At 60.6% G+C, this 18617-nt stretch overlaps 3 protein-coding genes across 12 annotated transcripts; 2 read left to right on the top strand and 1 right to left on the bottom strand.

Annotated features, from left to right (window-relative positions):
* Positions 1–972: 972 nt before the first annotated feature.
* On the top strand, positions 973–4440 carry KREMEN2 (kringle containing transmembrane protein 2; the record flags this gene model as incomplete). 4 transcript variants are annotated; one of them, XM_081256207.1, is made up of 9 exons in its annotated part: positions 973–1066; positions 1305–1479; positions 2218–2309; positions 2408–2532; positions 2850–2886; positions 3322–3654; positions 3722–3844; positions 3928–4006; positions 4230–4440. In XM_081256207.1, the coding sequence occupies 9 exons, from the start codon at positions 973–975 to the stop codon at positions 4438–4440; spliced, it is 1269 nt and encodes a 422-aa protein (XP_081112333.1). The 4 variants fall into 4 exon arrangements, with proteins under 4 accessions (XP_081112333.1, XP_081112331.1, XP_081112334.1 ...); XM_081256205.1 differs by having other exon boundaries at positions 2733–2886; XM_081256208.1 differs by lacking the exon at positions 3928–4006 and having other exon boundaries at positions 4230–4372.
* Positions 4441–5756: 1316 nt separating this feature from the next.
* PAQR4 (progestin and adipoQ receptor family member 4) lies at positions 5757–9130 on the top strand. 5 transcript variants are annotated; one of them, XM_081257061.1, is made up of 3 exons: positions 5757–6233; positions 7602–7823; positions 8008–9130. In XM_081257061.1, the coding sequence occupies exons 1-3, from the start codon at positions 6068–6070 to the stop codon at positions 8439–8441; spliced, it is 822 nt and encodes a 273-aa protein (XP_081113187.1). In that variant the 5' UTR covers positions 5757–6067; the 3' UTR covers positions 8442–9130. The 5 variants fall into 5 exon arrangements, with proteins under 5 accessions (XP_081113187.1, XP_081113191.1, XP_081113190.1 ...); XM_081257064.1 differs by having other exon boundaries at positions 6201–6233; positions 7527–7823; XM_081257063.1 differs by lacking the exon at positions 5757–6233 and adding an exon at positions 6485–6980 and having other exon boundaries at positions 7527–7823.
* Positions 9131–9239: 109 nt separating this feature from the next.
* On the bottom strand, positions 9240–17759 carry PKMYT1 (protein kinase, membrane associated tyrosine/threonine 1). Of its 3 annotated transcripts, XM_081257058.1 has the most exons (9): positions 17582–17759; positions 16938–17184; positions 13281–13790; positions 11898–12391; positions 11095–11201; positions 10809–10981; positions 10566–10723; positions 9567–9665; positions 9240–9483 (listed from the first exon to the last, which is right to left on the bottom strand). In XM_081257058.1, the coding sequence occupies exons 3-9, from the start codon at positions 13629–13631 to the stop codon at positions 9372–9374; spliced, it is 1494 nt and encodes a 497-aa protein (XP_081113184.1). In that variant the 5' UTR covers positions 13632–13790; positions 16938–17184; positions 17582–17759; the 3' UTR covers positions 9240–9371. The 3 variants fall into 3 exon arrangements, with proteins under 3 accessions (XP_081113184.1, XP_081113185.1, XP_081113186.1); XM_081257059.1 differs by lacking the exon at positions 13281–13790 and having other exon boundaries at positions 17077–17184; XM_081257060.1 differs by lacking the exons at positions 13281–13790; positions 16938–17184.
* Positions 17760–18617: the final 858 nt, after the last annotated feature.

Here is an 18617-nt window from a genome sequence, read left to right as displayed (position 1 = left end):
CCTAGGGAGAGGAGGAGGAGAGGAGGGGACAGGCTGGGACCAGGGGCGCAGCTGCCTTCCTCCCCAGACACCAGCTGCCCCTGCCTGTCCCAGACTGAGCGGCCACCATTCCAGCCCGTGGGGCGGGTGCGGGGGCAGGGAGTGGCGCTTCCTCAGGCCAGAGGCGTCGGGACCTGGGAAGGGAGAGGCATGAAGATCCGAAAGAGGGTGTGCGTGTGAGCGTCTCACAATGAATGGGTGACTGAGTGGGAGAGCGTGCCTGCACTTCATTCAGTGAGCTGGGGACTCCGGGTGCCCCGGGGACGTGTGGCCTCAGGAGAGGGTCCTGTGTCTCCCCCATTAGGGTCGTTCTGTCCACCAGCCTGGCCGGGCTTCCTCCACACGCTCCCGCAGGAACCTTCACCGACCCTAAGAGGAGGAAGGGAAGGGAGGCGCGCTCCGGGACACAGAGGGTCCCGGAGATGGGGGGCGGGCGTGGGAGGCGTCTGGACCTGCTGCCTCCGCTCCAGTCTCGGGCGGTGCTTCCCTGCCTCGGTGGTGGGGGGGAGGGAGGGAGGGACCCGGGGGGAGGGACGCCAGGGGGGCAGGAGCCAGCGCGTCGGAGACCTGGGCGAGGGAGACTCAGAGAGCAAGAGGCAGAGGGAGGGGGCGGGTGTGGAAGCCGAGGCAGGACCCCGAGCCCGGAGAGGCAGAGACGGAGAACATCCCTGGCCAGAGATCGTTCCTCCGGGGAGACTCCCAGTAGGGGCCGGGTAAGAGAGACGCCTTCAGGGCCAGAAACCCTGGGAGGCAAATACCCCTGGGAGATATTACCGCCCCCCCCGCCCCAGACAGAGAGCGCCTCGCAGAGCGGGGACGAGGACAGACTGTCAGAGGACAACGCACCCCAGGCCTCCTGGGAGACCCCGGAGCGACCCCAGGGGCGACAAGGGCCTTGTGCGGGCTAGGGCGACCTCTTCTTGGTTGGGGGCGATGGGGACACGGGCCCCGCAGGGCCTCCTCCTCCTTCTCGTGCTCCGGCTGCTGCTGCCACGCGGGGCCTCAGCTGGGAGCCTGCATAGCCCAGGTGAGTCGCGGCCCGGCGACTGGGCCGAGGTCACCATTCCCTCCTCGGCCTCCGCGCCTAGAACCCGAGTCCCACTGGCGAGGGGGCAGAGCAGGTGGTGGCAGCAGCTGGGCAGTCCGAGGGCCCCGTGGGCGCCGGGGGCGCTGGATGGGGAGCCGGGCGGGAGTTGGCGTCGGAGTGTGGGGTGAGGATGCCCGGCAAGGGTCAGGACCTCCCAGGCCCCGCCATCGCCGTGCAGGCCTGTCCGAGTGCTTCCAGGTGAATGGCGCAGACTACCGCGGCCACCAGAACCGCACGGGCCCGCGCGGGGCTGGCCGCCCGTGCCTCTACTGGGACCAGACGCAGCAGCACAGCTACAGCAGCGCCAGCGACCCCCACGGCCGCTGGGGGCTGGGCGCGCACAACTTCTGCCGGTGAGGGGCGGGGTCTTCGCTGGGGCGGGGCTGGGTGCACTATTACAGGCGTTGGCCTGGAGCTGGGCCTCGGCATGGGCGGAGCGGAGGTCTCTGCTGGGCGGGCACAGGGGCCATCTCGCGGGCCTGGGGGCGTGGCTTAAGCGTGGGGTAGAACCTTTTCTGACCTGGGTCGGGCCTTAGGCGCATAACTTCTGCAGAGCCTCAGGTCAGGCCTGGGCACTCAAGGCGCCCATAAGGGCGTGGCGTAGTCAGAGGGCAAGCCCCGTAGTGAGGGGCCGGGCCCTTGGCTCACATCTTCTTTTGAGACACATCTACTGGTGGTGACGGAGGGATTGGGGGTTCAGAGCCACAGTTTCGGTCTGAAGCGGCAGGGACCGAGCTGAGCGGGAGGACACTTCCCTGCTGAACCGCAAAGCTTAGGGCTCATCACTTCTGCTTTAAAGCAGGATTCCAAGACAAGGGACTTGGCTGAGGCCCATGGCTGGGTGGAGGGCTAATACTACAAATGGCCTCAAAGTCCTCATAGCCTAGCAACAGCTGAAGACCTAAAATCAGCCCCCAGGGCCCTTTAATGACTTCCCACCGTCTACTCGGAAGTCGACATCCATTCTGGTGGGCAAACCAGAATTTGCTCTAACACACACGGTGGCCATTTTGAGAATAAGCCGTGGGTCAGGACTGGAATTTGCCGTTCTTGGGACGGTAGGATCCCAGCTATTTCTTCTGTACCCGCAGTAACCCAGATGGTGATGTGCAGCCATGGTGCTACGTGGCCGAGACGGAGGAGGGCATCTACTGGCGCTACTGCGATATTCCCACGTGTCATAGTGAGTGGGCCGGGCTGGACAAGGGTGGAAGCCGGGCTGCCTGGGCAGAGTTCGCTTTTGGAGGAGCCTCACTGAGCCTGACTCTGCTGCCCCCTCAGTGCCTGGGTACCTGGGCTGCTTCGTGGACTCCGGGGCACCCCCGGCCCTCAGCGGCCCCAGCGGCACCTCAACAAAGCTCACGGTCCAGGTGTGCCTTCGCTTCTGCCGCATGAAGGGCTACCAGGTATTGCCCACCTGCCCAGACCAGTGGTGACCCCTGACCTTGACCTCAGGAACAAATCAACTTCCAACTCTGATGCCAAACCTTGACACTGATTTCTGAACCCCCAGCCCGATTCCCACTTCCGACCCCGACCCCTGGCTCCCACCACCCCACCCCCACCCCAGCCCCTGTCTCGGGGGTCACCCAGTCTGTGCTCCCAGTTGGCGGGCGTGGAGGCTGGCTACGCCTGTTTCTGTGGCTCTGAAAGCGACCTGGCCCGGGGACGCCCGACTCCGGCCACAGACTGTGACCAGATCTGCTTTGGCCACCCCGGCCAGCTGTGCGGCGGCGATGGGCGCCTGGGCATCTACGAAGGCGAGGAGTGGGCAGGGATGAGGGTCCCGGGTGAGGGGAAGAATCTGAGTGAGACTCAGCGATGCCGTGACAGGGGGCGGGATCTGGGAAGGGAAGGCAGTAGGTTGGGGGCGGGGCCTAATAAAGGGATTGGGTTGAGGACTGGGCCCGAAAAGGGGACTGGGCTGAACCTGGGGCCAGGGGTCTGGGTCTGAGGACGGGACCTGAGAAAGGAATTGAGGGCGAGACTTGAGGAGGGGATTAATAGTTTGACAGCGGGGCCTATGGAAGGGGTTGGACGGGGTCGGAGGAGGGAGTTGGACTGAACCTGGGGTGGAGGCGGGGTCCGAAGATGAGGCTGGTCTGTCTGGGGCGGGGCCTAGCTGGGAACGGGAGGGGCTCTATGTAGAAGGAGCCCGCCGGTCTCCGGGTTCTGACCGCCGGCCCCGCCCACAGTGTCCGTGGGCTCCTGCCAGGGGAACTGGACCGCACCTCAAGGTGTCATCTACTCCCCGGACTTCCCGGACGAGTACGGGCCGGACCGGAACTGTAGCTGGGCGCTGGGCCCTCCGGGCGCCGCCCTGGAGCTCACCTTCCGCCTCTTCGAGCTGGCGGACCCGCGCGACCAGCTGGAGCTGCGCGACGCCGCCTCGGGCAGCCTGCTCCGCGCCTTCGACGGCGCCCGCCCACCGCCGCCGGGGCCGTTGCGCCTGCGCTCCGCCGCACTGCTGCTCACCTTCCGCAGCGACGCTCGCGGCCATGCGCAGGGCTTCGCGCTCACCTACCGTGGTGAGGCCCCGCCGCGTCCCCCCTCAGCCCGCTTCCCCGCCAGCCTGCCTCACACCCCTCTCCGCAGGGCTGCAGGACGCCGACGACCCCGCGCCCCCCAAGGGCTCGGCCCAGACCCCTGCAGGGCCCCCCGACGAGACCAACGTGAGCTGCAGCCCCCGTCCTGGGGCTCCAGAGGCTGCGATTGGGGGTGAGACGGGCGTGGGAGGCGGGAGAGAGTTTGGGGAACAGCCCCTTCCAAGCCCTGTCCTCACCGCACTCGTGTGCCCGCAGCCCAGGTCTTCTTGACGGTGATGGCCGTCTCAGTGCTGCTGCTGCTGCTGCTGTCGATGCTGCGCCTGCTGCGCGGACGGTGCGCGCTCTGGGGCAGGACCTGAGGGCGGAACTTGCCGGGAGCCTGACGCCCCGCCCCGGTGCCCCGGGGCGAGGGGGGCCCTGGTGGGAAGCTAGGGCCCACGACGGGAACAGGGCTGGAAGGAACTCCTGGGTTCGAGGGACGCGTGGGATCACAAGCCAAGCAAGGTGCTGGAGGTGAGGTTGGTTGGGGGTTCGGCTGACGTCTGCTCCCTCTCTAGGAGCTGCCTGCTGGCTCCGGGTAAAGGGCCCCCAGCGTTGGGGCCTTCCCGGGACCCCGCAAGAAGCTGGGCCGTTTGGTACCGCCGGCCTCGAGGGGTCGCCCTGCCCTGTCCTCCCGGGGACCCCCAGGTTGAGAGTCTAACCGCGAGTTACCGGCCATTGAGCGCCTCCAGCCAGAGTTCCCTGCGCTCACTCATCTCTGCTCTCTGACTCTGGACCCCCAGGGTCCACTGGACCCTCCTGCAGCGGGATAGACTCCTGAGACTCTTTGCCACACACTGTCTACGTTGGCCTTCTGCCCCTTTTAAGTTTGGCAGCTCGGCCTCTAGTCATCTCAAGGAGGCCAGACGTCGGACAGGAAGCATCTGGTGCTATTATTGGGAACTTCACCTGACCCTCGGGGTCCAGATGGTCAAGGTCAAAGGGCAAGAGGAATTCGACTTCCCTCATAAACCTCGATACCTAGATCTTTGAGCCCCTTCTGGGGTGGTTCTGGACTGCTGCCCAAAGTGAAATGTGAGAGGTCAACAAAAGTGGTCAAAAGACCAATCATAGACTTTGAATAAGGGACCTATTTTGGTACAGGGCTCCGGAATTTTTTACGTGTGGGAAGAGCTATGAGAGTACAGTAACAAGACTGGTTGTGTACATGCAAGTTAAAGGTGTTCATCGCAAAGAGTTTCGTGTAGCAGCCTGGAATGCAGAGGAACCGCGGAAGCGGAAGGATGAGTGGGCGGGGTCCTGGAGAAGGGGAGGAGGTGGAGGCCGGTTGTCAGCAGGGTTAAGCAGAAGAAGGGATGCCTTCGTGGACCTGATTTAGGATGAACCCTGTTGGGGACTGAACTTTCTTCCCTAGCCTCCTGCCCTCTCTCCCTCTCCGTTTCCTGCCCGTCCTGGGCGGGGCCGAAGATGCGCCTTTGGCTTGAACAGTGAGCGACTTTGGCCCAGCCCAAACTCGAAGAAGCCTGGCCCGAAGGGCAGGGCCTCACTGGAGGGCTCCGGGCACGTCAGGCACACCCCTAGAAGCCCGGGAATCTCGGCACGCCTTGCGCTCCGGGGAAGTCGGGCGAGTGGAGATATCACCCGTGTAGTAGGGGCGCGCCGGCTCTAGATCTGACCCGTCCGAAAATCCCGGGTCGGCAGCACCCTGGACAGAGCTCAGGCTGTGGGGTGCTGCAGGGTGGAGGGGCTGTGCCCGGGAGGGTGAATGCCCAAGGGTGAGTCGACCTGGGGGTCGCGCGAAAAGCCCGGGAGAAAAGCAAGGGTTGGATGCGAGCCACCGGGACCCAGAACGTCGGGTCCCAATCCAACAGGCACCCCATGCAAATGAGACCGGGACCGCATATATTATGCTAAGACGCTGAAGGTCTGGGCGGCTGCCGGGAGGAACCTCCCAGCCGGCCGCGCCCATTGGCCCTTGCAGCCGCGACGTCAGGAGCCCAGAGCGCGAAACCCTGGCGGGATGGCCGGGGCGAGCAGCTGGGGCGGAGCCTGGCGTCCCCTCCCGCGTCCGGCCTCGCCCGTCCTCCAGGCAGCCCAGAGACTACTGGCCACTGCCGCCGCCACAGCAACCGCCGCGAGCTGTCCCTGCACAGCGCCTGCCAGCCGCACTGCGCTCCGGATTCCTGTGCGTCCCCGGCCTCCGCCCAGGCGTGGGGTCGCGGGGCCCGCGCGTGCGCAGCGCGGGAGGGGCACGGGCCGGGACCCCCGGGCCAGCGCGTGCGCGGACCGAGCACTGGGAGGTGGGCGGGCGCAGGGATGAGGCTCCGGGCGCTGTTGGCCCGCTGAGGAGACCCGGGGGCAAGAGGAGCGCGGACCGACTTCGCCCGGCCGGGCCATGGCGTTCCTGGCCGGGCCGCGCCTGCTGGACTGGGCCAGCTCGCCGCCGCACCTGCAGTTCAACAAGTTCGTGCTCACTGGCTACCGGCCGGCCAGCAGCGGCTCGGGCTGCCTGCGTAGCCTCTTCTACATGCACAACGAGCTGGGCAACATCTACACGCACGGTGAGCCGCGCCCCGCATCCCCCATCTGCGGCAGCCCTGCCCGCGCCGGGCCGGGGGCCCGAAGGCCGAGGAGAGCCCCAGCGCCCAGGTCCTGGGCTGCCCCGGCCCTGGCACGGCCAGGAGCCGCGGTGACAAAGCTGCCATTGTGCCGATCGTCGCTGCCCGCTTCTGCTCCCCCGGCGGGGCCCCCGGGGCAGGCGAGGGAAGCAGAGTCGGAGACCGAATCCGCTTAATCCCTCTGAGCCCTGGGAATAAGGAATTTGGTTTCCGGCCGCTTCGTAATCCCTGCGCCCTGGCACCCTCTACCGCCAGCACCCGTCCCGGAGATGGGTGTTGACTTTGGCGAGGAGGGGCCCAGGAGGAGAAGCTAGGCCCCGGCCGCTTTGCCGCCCCCGCCCGCCCATAGCAGCCCAGCCGCCGGGCTCCGCCTGGTGGCGGCTCCTCCCCGCCTCCGACCCCGCCCCGGGCCCCTCCTCCACGGCCCCGCGGAACTGTGCTGACACAGCCTTGCCCGTCCTTGGCCTACCCGGGTGGAGAGAGGGGCCCTGAGTGCGCTGGGCCCAGCCTTGGTACCTGCCCCCTGGGGGACTGTGGCCTGGCTAGACCCTGCCAAGAGTGGGCAGTCAGCGGCCACAGCCTGCCAGTGCCGACCTTTGACCCATGTGAGGGCAATGCCAAAGTGCCTGCAGGAAGTGGTAGGAATGGTTCTGAAGGCCTGGACTGGGAGGACTGGAACTCCCTGAAAAGGTGCCTGGGTAGAAGATGGAACAGGGTTCTTTCAGCCCCCTGCCTTGCCTGGCCTCACCTGCTCTGGTGGACAAAAAGGCCCACAGCCTCCATCTGTCTGGTCCCTTCTGGAGAGGAGAGGACATAGGGATTGGGAGGAGCAAGATAAGTGGCCCTGGGATCTGTTGTCATTGCCTACATGTCGGATTCAGAACTCACCTTGAGATCATGCCCCCTCTGGCTTCTGCTGATATACCTAGGCCAGACTGGGGAGTGGGGGCCCCCTGCTTTCCTGGTAAGTGGTGTGGTGGCTGCAAGGGTGAGACCAGCTTGGGAGTCAGACTGCCCGGGGCTCTGTACTGCTTCATTGCTTACTTGCTGGGGTTCCCTAGGGCAGGTTACTCAGTTTCCTCACCCATAAAGTGGGGATAATGGTCTCCCCTTCCCAGAACTATTGTGAGCTCTGCTAAATAAAGTTACTGAAAGCCCAGAGCCTGCCTCTGTCCAGGGCCGGCCAAGAGTTGGCCAACAGCCTTGTCAGGACCTGTCTTGCTCCTATCCCTCTAGCCTGTGGCCTCATTGAGGACATGACTTGTCCTCAATGCTGAAGCTGTCTGATGGAAAACTGTCTCCCTCCCCCAGGGCTGGCCCTGCTGGGCTTCCTGGTGCTGCTGCCCATGACCTTGCCCTGGGGTCAGCTGGGCAAGGATGGCTGGCTGTGGGGCACACACTGTGTAGCCTGCCTGGCACCGCCTGCAGGCTCTGTGCTCTATCACCTCTTCATGTGCCACAAAGGGGGCAGCCCTGTGTACACTCGGCTCCTTGCCCTGGATATGTGTGGGGTCTGCCTCGTCAACACCCTCGGTGAGCCAAGGGATGGGGTGGGGGGCGGAGGGCTTGAAGGATGGGAGCTGGGGGTCGGGTACACTCACATGAGCCTGAGATAGAAAGGGCAGGTATCAGGGAAACTGGAAGGAAAAAAAAAAGGGACAAGGGCAGGTGGACCCCCAGACTGATGTGCCCTCTCCTGCCTCTCTCCTCTGTGCAGGGGCCCTGCCCATCATCCACTGCACCCTGGCCTGCAGGCCCTGGCTGCGCCCAGCTGCCCTGATGGCCTACACCGTGTTGTCGGGTGTGGCAGGCTGGAGGGCCCTCACCGCCCCCTCCACCAGTACCCGGCTCCGCGCTTTTGGCTGGCAGGCTGGCGCCCGCCTCCTGGTATTTGGGGCCCGGGGAGTGGGGCTGGGCTCTGGGGCTCCAGGCTCCCTGCGCTGCTACCTGCGCATGGATGCACTGGCACTGCTTGGGGGGCTGGTGAACGTGGCCCGCCTGCCAGAGCGCTGGGGACCGGGCCGCTTCGACTACTGGGGTAACTCACACCAGATTATGCACCTGCTCAGCGTGGGCTCCATCCTCCAGCTGCACGCTGGCGTCGTGCCTGACCTGCTCTGGGCCGCCCGGCACATCTGCCCCCCGGACTGAGCCACCTCCCGCCCGCCATGCCGGCCTGCTCACAGTCTTCTAGGGCCAACAGCACCATGCTGGTTCCCTGGATGCTTCCAGCAAATGGGACTTCCTAGCGGGGAGCCCTCGTCTGTTCATCCATTCTTCCCTGTGGACTAGCCTCTTTTACTCACACGTTGGAGCTCCACTTCCCCTTCCTGCCTTCTTCCACGGGACTTACAGGCTGAAAGGAAACCTTCCCTTCTCTGGGCCTGTTTTTACCCTCTGTGACCTGTGAGGTTTGGGCCAAAGGGACAGTTGGGATCCTGCCAGCCCAGAGCCATCACCCACCCTGACCCTCACATAAGGCACCTCACAGCTGCCTAGCCCAGCCTCCTGCCCTCTGTCTGTCCACCCTGCATGCTGGCCCTCCCAGCAGCCCGTTCTCCCTGCTGTTCTCCAGAGACTGTGGAATGAGGGGTCTGGACAACAGGACTAGCCTCTTATCCCAGGACCTAGGGGCAGGAGGGTGGTGGCTGCTGCTTTTTCCAGGCAACTGGCACAGAGATGTAAAGAGCTGAATGGCCCTGGACCCAGGCCCCACTGAGCTGAGGGCACCTTCCACCTTGAGTGCTCTGAAAGCTCGACCTGCCCAGCAGGGACGTGCCTGCTCAAGAAATCTTTACTCCACGCAGTGGGTGACTCCCAGCTCCAGTCTGCCAGCCTGGGGCTTGGGGCCTTGCAGCAGAGCTCAGCCTTGGCCCGTGGCAGGGGCCTCAGACCCTGGGCAACGTCAATAAGCGCCGTGTTGCCACGCAAGCAAGCTTGGGTACTCCCAAGATTCAAATACCTTTTATTAGACACGGCCAGGCAGAAGGGACCACTGGAGTTTCCAGAGGGACCCCAGCCTCCAGGAGGATGGAGGGAAGGGGCTAAGAGGTTAAAAGTGCCGAGCCTGGGCCGGTGGGCTCAGGTTGGGCCCAGTGAGTCCTCAAACAGGCTGAGGAGGTTCCGAGGCTCAAAGGCGGGGAAGGTGCCCTGTGGGGGCTCTGAGTCAATGTCACTTAGGTCCAGAGAATCCCTAGGGGGAGAGAAAAGAGAGAAATGACTCTCAGGATCTGAAAGCTGCCCCCTCCCACCCCCTGGGACCCTGGGCCTGCTCACCTCAGAGTATACCTGCCCCAGGGGGCAGGGGAGCCACTGCAGGGGGTGGAGGTGCTCCCGGCAGCCCTGGCCAGGATGGCCTCTGGAGAGAGCGAGGGCCTGCAGGGGGTAGGCAAGACAAGCAGGGTGTCGAGGGGAGGGGAGGAGGCCACGGCTGGGTGGGAGCAGCAACACCAATCCTGACCCTATGCGGGCTCCGGGCTCCTGCCTGACACAGGCAGGTGCCATTCTCGGACAATGGGCATTGGTGGACATTGAAAGAGCACTCTGACAACTTCTAAAGTCTACCTGACCACACTCAAATGCCACCTCGGTCCCTTTTCAGAACACATGGGCTCTGACTGAGCTGACTTTGAAATGACCTTGTGGTAACTGAAGCTCATCTGGCACTTTGTCTGCTATAAAGCAGCCCCATGGCAATGGGGTGACATTCTTGTAAGGAAGGGGTTAATGGCGTGATTCCTTCTGAGAACTGTCTGCCCTGAGCTTGTGGTTTCCTTTGCAGTAGTTTCTTAATTACAGCCTCTCACTTGGCCACTAGGCACCTGGGATTAAGGAATTCCTCCCAGGGTGGGCACTCACCAGGCTCTGGGGTTTTGCGCCCTGAGAGGAAGGATAACGCCTTGCCCTTGGGTACTGGCAGCCTCTGGGGGGTGTGGGCTGCACTGCCTGCCTTTCCCAGCAGGTGCTGTGGCCCCTGTGCTGCTCCCCAGCATGGCAGCACCCTCACTGTGAGGTTGCCAGTTCGCCCTGCTCCATACGGCCTCTGGTCCACACACTGAGATTAGAAGAAACAACTGCACTCCAACTAGGCCAGGCCGCACCCCCACCAGCCTTGGTTTCCTTCCCGGGGTTTGATGGGGGCCAGGTTTGTGGGAGGGATGCCGGTTCACTACTAATTCCCATGGGCCTGGGGCCTGGGCCTCGGGCGTGGGGTTTGGCCATGCTGACGGCCCATCTCCCCCAACTCCCAGCTGCCTGCCCGGAGTCCTCACCCACCCTATGCTGTCGTCATCCCAGTTGCTGGCGAGGCTGCTGTCCAGGAGGAGGCTGCAGGGCGGCGAGCCAGGCGGGGTGGCCGGCGGACCCAGGGGCTGCAGCCAGCTGGCAGGGTGTGCCAACCCGTGCCAGAGCCAGCACAGCAGGGAAAGCAGGGCCTGTGGGGACAGGGGGCCGAGGGAGGCTAGGCAGACACTGGGCCAGGGAACAGAGCAGGACCGCCCATCACCTTCCCTGGCTTACCTGCCACAGGGCCCACCCTCGACTGAGGGCCTCGGCAGCCATGTACCACAGGACGGTCCAGGGCCGCGGCTGCCTGAGCATGGGCAGGGCCAGCAGGGCCTCGGCTGTGGCCCGCAGCTTGGGGTCAGGTTCCAGCATCATGGTGAGGACGGAACGCAGCTCAGAAGACAGGCCTGTCCCCGGGGCAGGGCCACATCAGGGGTGATGGGGCCTTGAGCCTGGCAGTCTCTTGCCACCAGCCACCCCCCCATGAGAGCCTGCCCTCCAATCCTCTCCCCCCACTCACCAGCAGTGAACTCAGGGGGCAGGTAGCCCTGGCGCAGCTGCTGCCAGCCCTCCCCACCATGGGGCAGCTCCATGTTGCACGCCACCTCCAGGATGGTGAGACCCAGACTGGGAGGAACAGGGACAGAAGAGGGGCAGCGTTGACCTTGAGACACAGGACCCAGAGCCTCAGGCTACCCCCAAGAAGAGGGGTAGGAAAGGGATGCTATCTTCCACCATGAGCCAGGGAGGCAGGGAAGGAGGGGCTGGGGGCCCTGAGAAGGTCTCAGCAGGGCTGATGATGGGGACTATATCATGGAGCACAGACCCCGGGCCCAGCGTAGCCCACACACCACCTACCCCCCCCACCCCGCCCCCATAGGACCGGCACTCTGGTCGCTCTTGTTAACAGTGATGTTATCATCCTGTTGATGTGACTGGATGCTACTGTCAGAAGCAGAGCAGTGGTGACCAGCATGGACCTTGGAACCCAGCGCCTGGTCCAGGCCCAGCCTCACCACCTGCTCACTGTGGACTTGGGGAAAGTCCCTTAACCTGCTGTGCCCAATTCCCCTGTAAATGGAGTAATAATAGTCCCTCCCTTGGAAGTGTGGTGAAATGACAAGTGAATCAGGTAAAGTGGCTCCAGAGGGTTCTCTGATTAGACAGCTTAACTCTCCAGACCCCTCTCAACTAGAGGGCGGGACCCCCCAACCCCTTGGGGAAGCATCTCTCATCAAGTCTTCCTGACTTTGGGCTAGGATGGTGACCCTTTGCTGACCACTCCCCCGCCCACCAGGAAGAGCCTCCCACGTCAAGCCCTACCTGAACACATCTGCCGCTGTCCCATAAGAGCCTTGAAGCAGCTCGGGGGCCATGTAGCGAGGGTCTCCCTCCTGGGCCTCGCTAGCTCCGGATGCACCCAGCTCCACCAGCAGCCCAAAGTCACCTAGCTTGCAGCGGTCCCGGGGCCCCAGGAAGATATTGGCGGGCTTGACGTCAAGGTGGACCAGGCCTTGGCTGTGTAGGTGGGCCAAGGCCAGCAGGGTGTCCCGCAGGTAGCCCCAGACCTGGGCCTCGGGCAGGCTGGCGCCCCAGGCCTCACAGTGCTGCTGTAGGCTGGGCCCACACAGCTCTGTCTGCAGGTATAGGATGCCGCCCTCCTCCCAGGCTTGCTTCAGCCGCACGCAGCACGGGTGCTGCCCCACCTTCTCATGGCCGCCGACCTCGGCCAGCTTGCGGGCCCGGTCCTTGGGGCCCCGGAAAGGCGACATGCAGCGCTTCACGGCATACAGCCGGCCGTCTTCCTTGGAGCGCACCTGGAAGCGAGGGGGCACAACCACTCAGGAGGACAACCCAGAAGATTCTGTTAAGATTTCACGTGTGCGGAAGGTATGGCACGGCAGCTACCTTAGAGTGACCCCCACGTGTGCAAGAGCAAAGCTGGACAAATCTTCACCCCAGGTGCTGGTTTGCTGGAGACCCAGCGACAGAAGAGACAGGGCAGACCTCTAAGTACAGGCCCAGGAGGATACGTTAAGTAAAAAAGCTGCCTACAGAACAGCACGGGCAGTGTGGTCTGCCATGCGGCATATGAGATGGGTTTGTTTCTATCTGATCAACTCCAGAGAAGTACAGAGAAAAGTCTGGAAGGAAGAACGCCCACCTGAGAATCACCGTGGTTTCCCCTGACCTAGGGGCCTCTGTACTTTTTAACAAAATTGTCTTCATGTAGTACTTGTGTAAGGAAAACTACCATTTTAGAGGAAATATACATGATTGGAAAATATATTTAAGAAACAAAAGGTGGCATGGAGGTGTCGCCTGAGTGCCTGCAGCTGGAGGGAGGTGGGGTGGGCACCGCACTGGGGGCGGGGGGTGGCCTGGCTCCGGGGCCTTGTGGAGCTTGCCAAGACCCCCACACGGCTGGCACCAGGCAGGAGGAGGTGGCCGGTAGGAGCCATCGCAAGGTGTGCCAGGCTCTGGACAAGGGGAGAGTGTGTACTGAGGGGGCCTCAGAGGGGCCTGCATGGAGGGTTATGAGAAAGCGGCCAAGTCCAGCACTGAGGGGAGCCTGCCAGCCCAAGAGGTGGGCCGTCAGGGGAAAGGAGGGGAACAGGCTTCCCAGGACACTGTCCCATCCCAGCCGGGGTGGTGAGGCGGCAGGGGGTTACCCCAGACAGGCCTGGGGAGCTGTTACTGACTCACCTTGAAGACCTCTCCATAAGAGCCGTGGCCCAGGCGGCCAAGCCTGTGGAAACTCTGCTGGAAGAAGGACTCTGGCCGGCTCGGGTCATACCCGGGGCTCTGCAGGGGCTCGGAGGCTCGGCCTCGGAACGACACCCGCCGGGGCTGGGGCTGATGCCAGCCTGGGGTCCGAGGAGGGAAGAGGCGGCTGATGGGGATGCTGCCCTTGGCAGGGGGCCGGGGCGGGAGGCTCCGACTGACACCCCGAGGCCTCTTGAGGGAGAAGCCAGGTTCTGCATGGCGGAAGTAGGCTGGGACTGGGACGGGGGTGCCACTCAGGGGTGGCGGGTTGCCCTCTTCGGGCACAGGCATGTCCAGCACAGGAGCCCCCTTGGGGCAGAGTTCAGAACAGTGTGTCACTCAGAACAGCACCGGGTCCTATGGCCCCAAAGAGGCTGCAGAAGAGAGCGGAGTCTACACCACACACACACACTCTGCTTTACGCATGGAGGCGGTGGCCACAACAAGCACCTGGTGGGAAAAGGTATATAAATGTATGCACGCCTGCAGGTGGTCACCTGCACCTTGGGGGTTAGAGACACATAGACTGAAAACCACGGGGTCGTGTCCTGGAGGTTCCCACAGTCCAGCAGAGGTTAAACCAAGGCATGTTCTGGAGCCAGACCACACCTGTGTGCACATCCCTTCCTTGTTTGGCCCTAAAATATCCCACCTGGGGGAATTCCCTGGCGGTCCCGTGGTTAGGACTCAGCACTTTCACTGCCATGACCCAGGATTCAATCCCTGGTTGGGGAACTAACATGCCGCAAGCAGGGTGGCATGGCAGACAAACAAACAAACAAACAGACAAATAGATAAATAGATAAATAAATAAATAAATAAATAAAAGATGGCCAAAAAACTAAATAAATAAAAATTAAAACTTAAAAAATCAAGGGACTTCCCTGGTGGCACAGTGGTTAAGATTCCGCACTCCCAATGCAGGAGGCCCGGGTCCAATTCCTGGTCAGGGAACTAGATCCCACATGCATGCCGCAACTAAGAGTTTGCATGCCACAACTAAGGAGTCTGCTGGCCGCAACTAAGACCTGGTGCAACCAGGAAAAAAAAAAAAAATCCAACCTCTTCCAAGACTGTAAGGTAGAAATATTAACACAGGTCTGCTATCCCTTATCTCCAATTCCAAAGGAAAAAAGAAAGTCTAGGGCTTCCCTGGTGGCATAGTGGTTAAAAATCCACCTGCCAATGCAAGGGACATGGGTTCGATCCCTGGTCCGGGAAGATCCCACATGCTGCGGAGCAACAAAGCCCATGTGCCACAACTACTGAAGCCCGCGCACCTAGAGCCCATGCTCCACAAGAGAAGCCACCTCAATGAGAAGCCCGTGCACTGCAATAAAGAGTAGCCCCTGCTCAACGCAACTAAAGAAAGCCCACGTGCAGCAACGAAGACCCAATGCAGCCATAAATAAATAAATAAATAAATTTATATATTAAAAAAAAAAAAAAAAAAAAAAAGGGCTTCCCTGGTGGCGCAGTGGTTGAGAGTCCGCCTGCCGATGCAGGGGACACGGGTTTGTGCCCCGGTCCAGGAAGATCCCACATGCCGCGGAGCGGCTGGGCCCGTGAGCCATGGCCGCTGGGCCTGCGCATCCGGAGCCTGTGCTCCGCAACGGGAGAGGCCACAACAGTGAGAGGCCCGCATACCGCAAAAAAAAAAAAAAGACAGTGTAAATGCATATTTTTCTCCTTTCTTCTTTTAACTGATTTAAAAAGCAACTGTATAAAACTATGTGTGTAACTGTATTGTTGGGCATATAATATATAGAAATGTAATATACTTGCAAATAACAGCACAAAGATTTAAGTGCGTGGGAACAAAATTATATTGGACTAGAAAATGACACCAGATGGTAACTCAAACCCACAGGAACAAATGAAGAGAACCAGAAATAGTAAAAAAGAAGGTCAGTGTAAAAAATTTTTACACATACACTTGCTTTTCTTTCTTCCCCCAACTTCTTTAAGAAATTAAAGATGACCTAAATAAACGGAAAGGCATTATATGTTCATAGATCCAAAGACTTAATATAAATAAAATGATAATACTCTCCAAATTGATCTACAGACTCAGCACAATCACTATCAGAATCCCAGGTAGCTTCTTTACAGAAATTGGCAAACTGATCCTAAAAATCATATGGAAATTCACAGGACCCAAAAGAGTCAAAACAAAGTTGGAGGACTCACACTTCCCCATTTTAAAACTTACTACAAAGCGGGACTCCCCTGGTGGTGCAGTGGTTAAGAATCCGCCTACCAATGCAGGGGACACGGGTTTGATCCCTGGTCTGGGAAGATCCCACATGCCGCAGAGTAATTAAGCCCGTGCACCGCAACTACTGAGCCTGTGCTCTGGAGCCCGCATGCCACAACTGCTGAAGCCTGTGCGCCTAGAGCCCATGCTCTGCAACAAGAGAATCCACTGCAGTGAGAAGCCTGCGCACCACAATGAAGAGTAGCCCCCCTGTCACAACTAGAGAAAGCCCGCACACAGCAATGAAGACCCAACACAGCCAAAAATAAATGAATAAAAATAAATAATTTTAAAAACTTACTACAAAGCTACAGTAATCAAAACAGTGTGTTTTGGATAGACTTAAGGATAGACCTGAAGATCAATGGAATAGAATTGAGTTCAGAAATAAACCCTCACATTTATAGTCAACTGATTTTGACAAGGGTGCCAAAACAACTCAGCAGAAATAAAAGTCTTCTCAACAAACGGTGCTGGGACAACTGGATATCTACATGCAAAGCTCATTTAGCAGAAAAATCTGACCTGGCCTATTCTTCCCTCTAAGTGTAAAATAATCATATATTTCTTGACAGAAATATTAATGTGTTTGATTATGAAATGATGTCCCAGACCCATGAATGGATGGTGTTACATATAAATGTTACACACACCCTATTAGCTTTCTAAAATGGGAGACATTTTGAATTCTGAAACACACCTGGCCTCAGGGGTTTGTGGACCGGTAATGCTAACTTCATGGAAGCCTTAGTCTAGTGTCTGGCATGCAGATCCCTCAGCAACTGTTATATAATAAATAATATATAATAAATAACGCTCTGAGTAGTAATTGAAAGAACACACAAAATACAGTGGTCCCACGGGTGTAAGTGACTTTTGTATTGGAGCAAAGAGGGCTACTGTGTTGCTATAATGTTATAATTGAAAGAATAACAAGAGGAAAAAAGGAGAGAAGTCCAATTTTGAGAGGAGCCAGTGTATCAAAAGATTCCATACTCAGCAGGGGGTGAGTCAGTGACTGAAACTGGAGGGAGCAGTCATCTGAAGGGTACTCTCCAGTGCCTAGGAAAGTGAGGCATGAGGGGAGGGACCCCACAGGGGCCTGCATGGAAGACTCACCCTACAGCCTGTGGGTACCCTCCCTCTGCCTCTATGCATCTCAGGAATCCCATCCCAGAGTTTCTCAAAGTGAGGGACCAGGGTGTCAGGAACCCCTAGGGTGCCAGGAACCCCTAGGGTGCTGGTTAGAAGTAGAGCCTCCAGGCCCAGCCATATCACATTCAGGGACATTGGGCACCTGCATCTTAAACCAATTCTCAGATCATCCCAATGTCACTTACGTTCTAGCACCATTGGCATGGCCAAACAGCTTTGGGGGTGGAATGGGGAGGGAGGAGAAGCAGGGGCTCCCGGTGAATCCAGGGTGGCCCTGAGCAGAAGCCAGGCCGGCATGAGCTCTGCAGCTTTCAGGGGCCTCACCCTCTCACTGGGCAGGACACATCTGCTGACCACGGTCTATCGCACTAGACTGTGAGTTCCTCCTGGTCAGGGCCACAGCTGATTCACCTCCGTGGGCGTGGGGAAAGCCTGGCGAATAGAGTTGAGCAGACCAGCTGTCACGGGGGAGGGGCTATAGATGGAAGGTCGGTGGGGCTTTTCCTGGGGAGGGACGAGTAAAGGGGGAGCAGTCGCTGTGGAAGGGGGCTCCCAGAAGAAGGGGGATAGGGAGGCCGAGGAAGGAGGAGGGCAAGGACCGTCTAGCGGCAGGAGCCGCTAGAGGGGAAGTGGGCGGAGCAGCGCGCAGCAGGGCTGGCCCAGGGAGGGGTGGGGCTGTCGGAGAGGTGAGGAAGGAGGCGGGAGGGGGATGGGGGTGAGGCAGATCCGGGGAAGGACTGTCAGGGGGCAAGGAGTTGCTCGCGAGGGAGGTAGAAGGGAGGAGAGGGCGATCCCGCCCGAGAAACTTCAGGGCCAGGTATGGGCTCACCTGGGGCGGGAGAGCGGGGCGCAGCTCAGCAAGGTCCCAGATTCCGGGTCGGCGGAGGGCACAGGAGTCCTCGGAGCGGTCCGGGGTCTTCGGCCCACCGCTCCCCAAGCCAGGGCGGGAGGACTCTCCGGAGGGGGAACGGCCCGTGAACGCGCGCGGGCACGGCTCGCGCCAAAAATTCCAAACCGGCCTCGAGGCCCCGCCCAGGAATGCCTCTTACCCCCGGTGTAGCCTATCAGAGGCGCACAGCCTGCTGGCGCTCCGCCCCAAGGTCCCTGCGTGCGCGCCTCCGACCCCGCCCCGCCAGCTCCGCGGCCGAGCGCTCTCACTGCGCAGGCGCGAAACCTTCTCTGTGCTGGCCCCGGGCGGTGGTGTCTACGCGGTGCCACCTCGAGGCTGAGGCGCCACGCTGCGTCTGATCCTGCTCTTGGGTACTCCCGCCTGGTTCCCAGGACCCCGACCGACCTCCGGACGTCGACCGACCTCCAGACCCCGGTACCGGCACCCACGGCCCTCGCTGGGCTGCCTTAGTTTTCGCATCTATAAAGGGAATGGTCACTGCGTTTCGCCCCGGAGGTGTAGCCCCAAGAGGCGTTCACTTGGGGCTGCACAGGAAGTCGCTGCCGCGGGGAACACACACACACACACACACACACACCCCTCCACCTGCGGAACGCGCGGCTTCGTGAACCAGAAAATTCTGTCTCTTCCAGGAAGCCTCCCTGTCTCCAGGCCTCAGCCACCTCCGAGGCAGCCATTCCCCATTCTTTGGATTTGAGACTTAAGCACAGCTCAAACCTCCCTCAGCCCCTTCCTGGCTGAACGACCTTGGGAAGGCCCTGGGCCTTTCTGAGCTTCGGACTAGTCTCTCCTGTAAAAATGGAGCTGATTACGCTTCCTTCACCGAGCTGGAGGTTCAAATAGCATGATCCCCTTAAATTTCTTAGCAGGGGGGTTGCTTCTTCCTCCATCGGAGGGGACATTTTATCTGTTTAACAGGATCAAGGGGAATCACTCTTCCAGGCCACCCTCCCTA

This window comes from Mesoplodon bidens (genome assembly GCF_964165515.1).
Source record: "Mesoplodon bidens genome assembly, chromosome: 15".
NCBI lineage: Eukaryota > Metazoa > Chordata > Mammalia > Artiodactyla > Ziphiidae > Mesoplodon > Mesoplodon bidens.
Note: the sequence above shows the minus strand (reverse complement) of the source record. Positions and strands in the feature narration are given on the sequence as shown.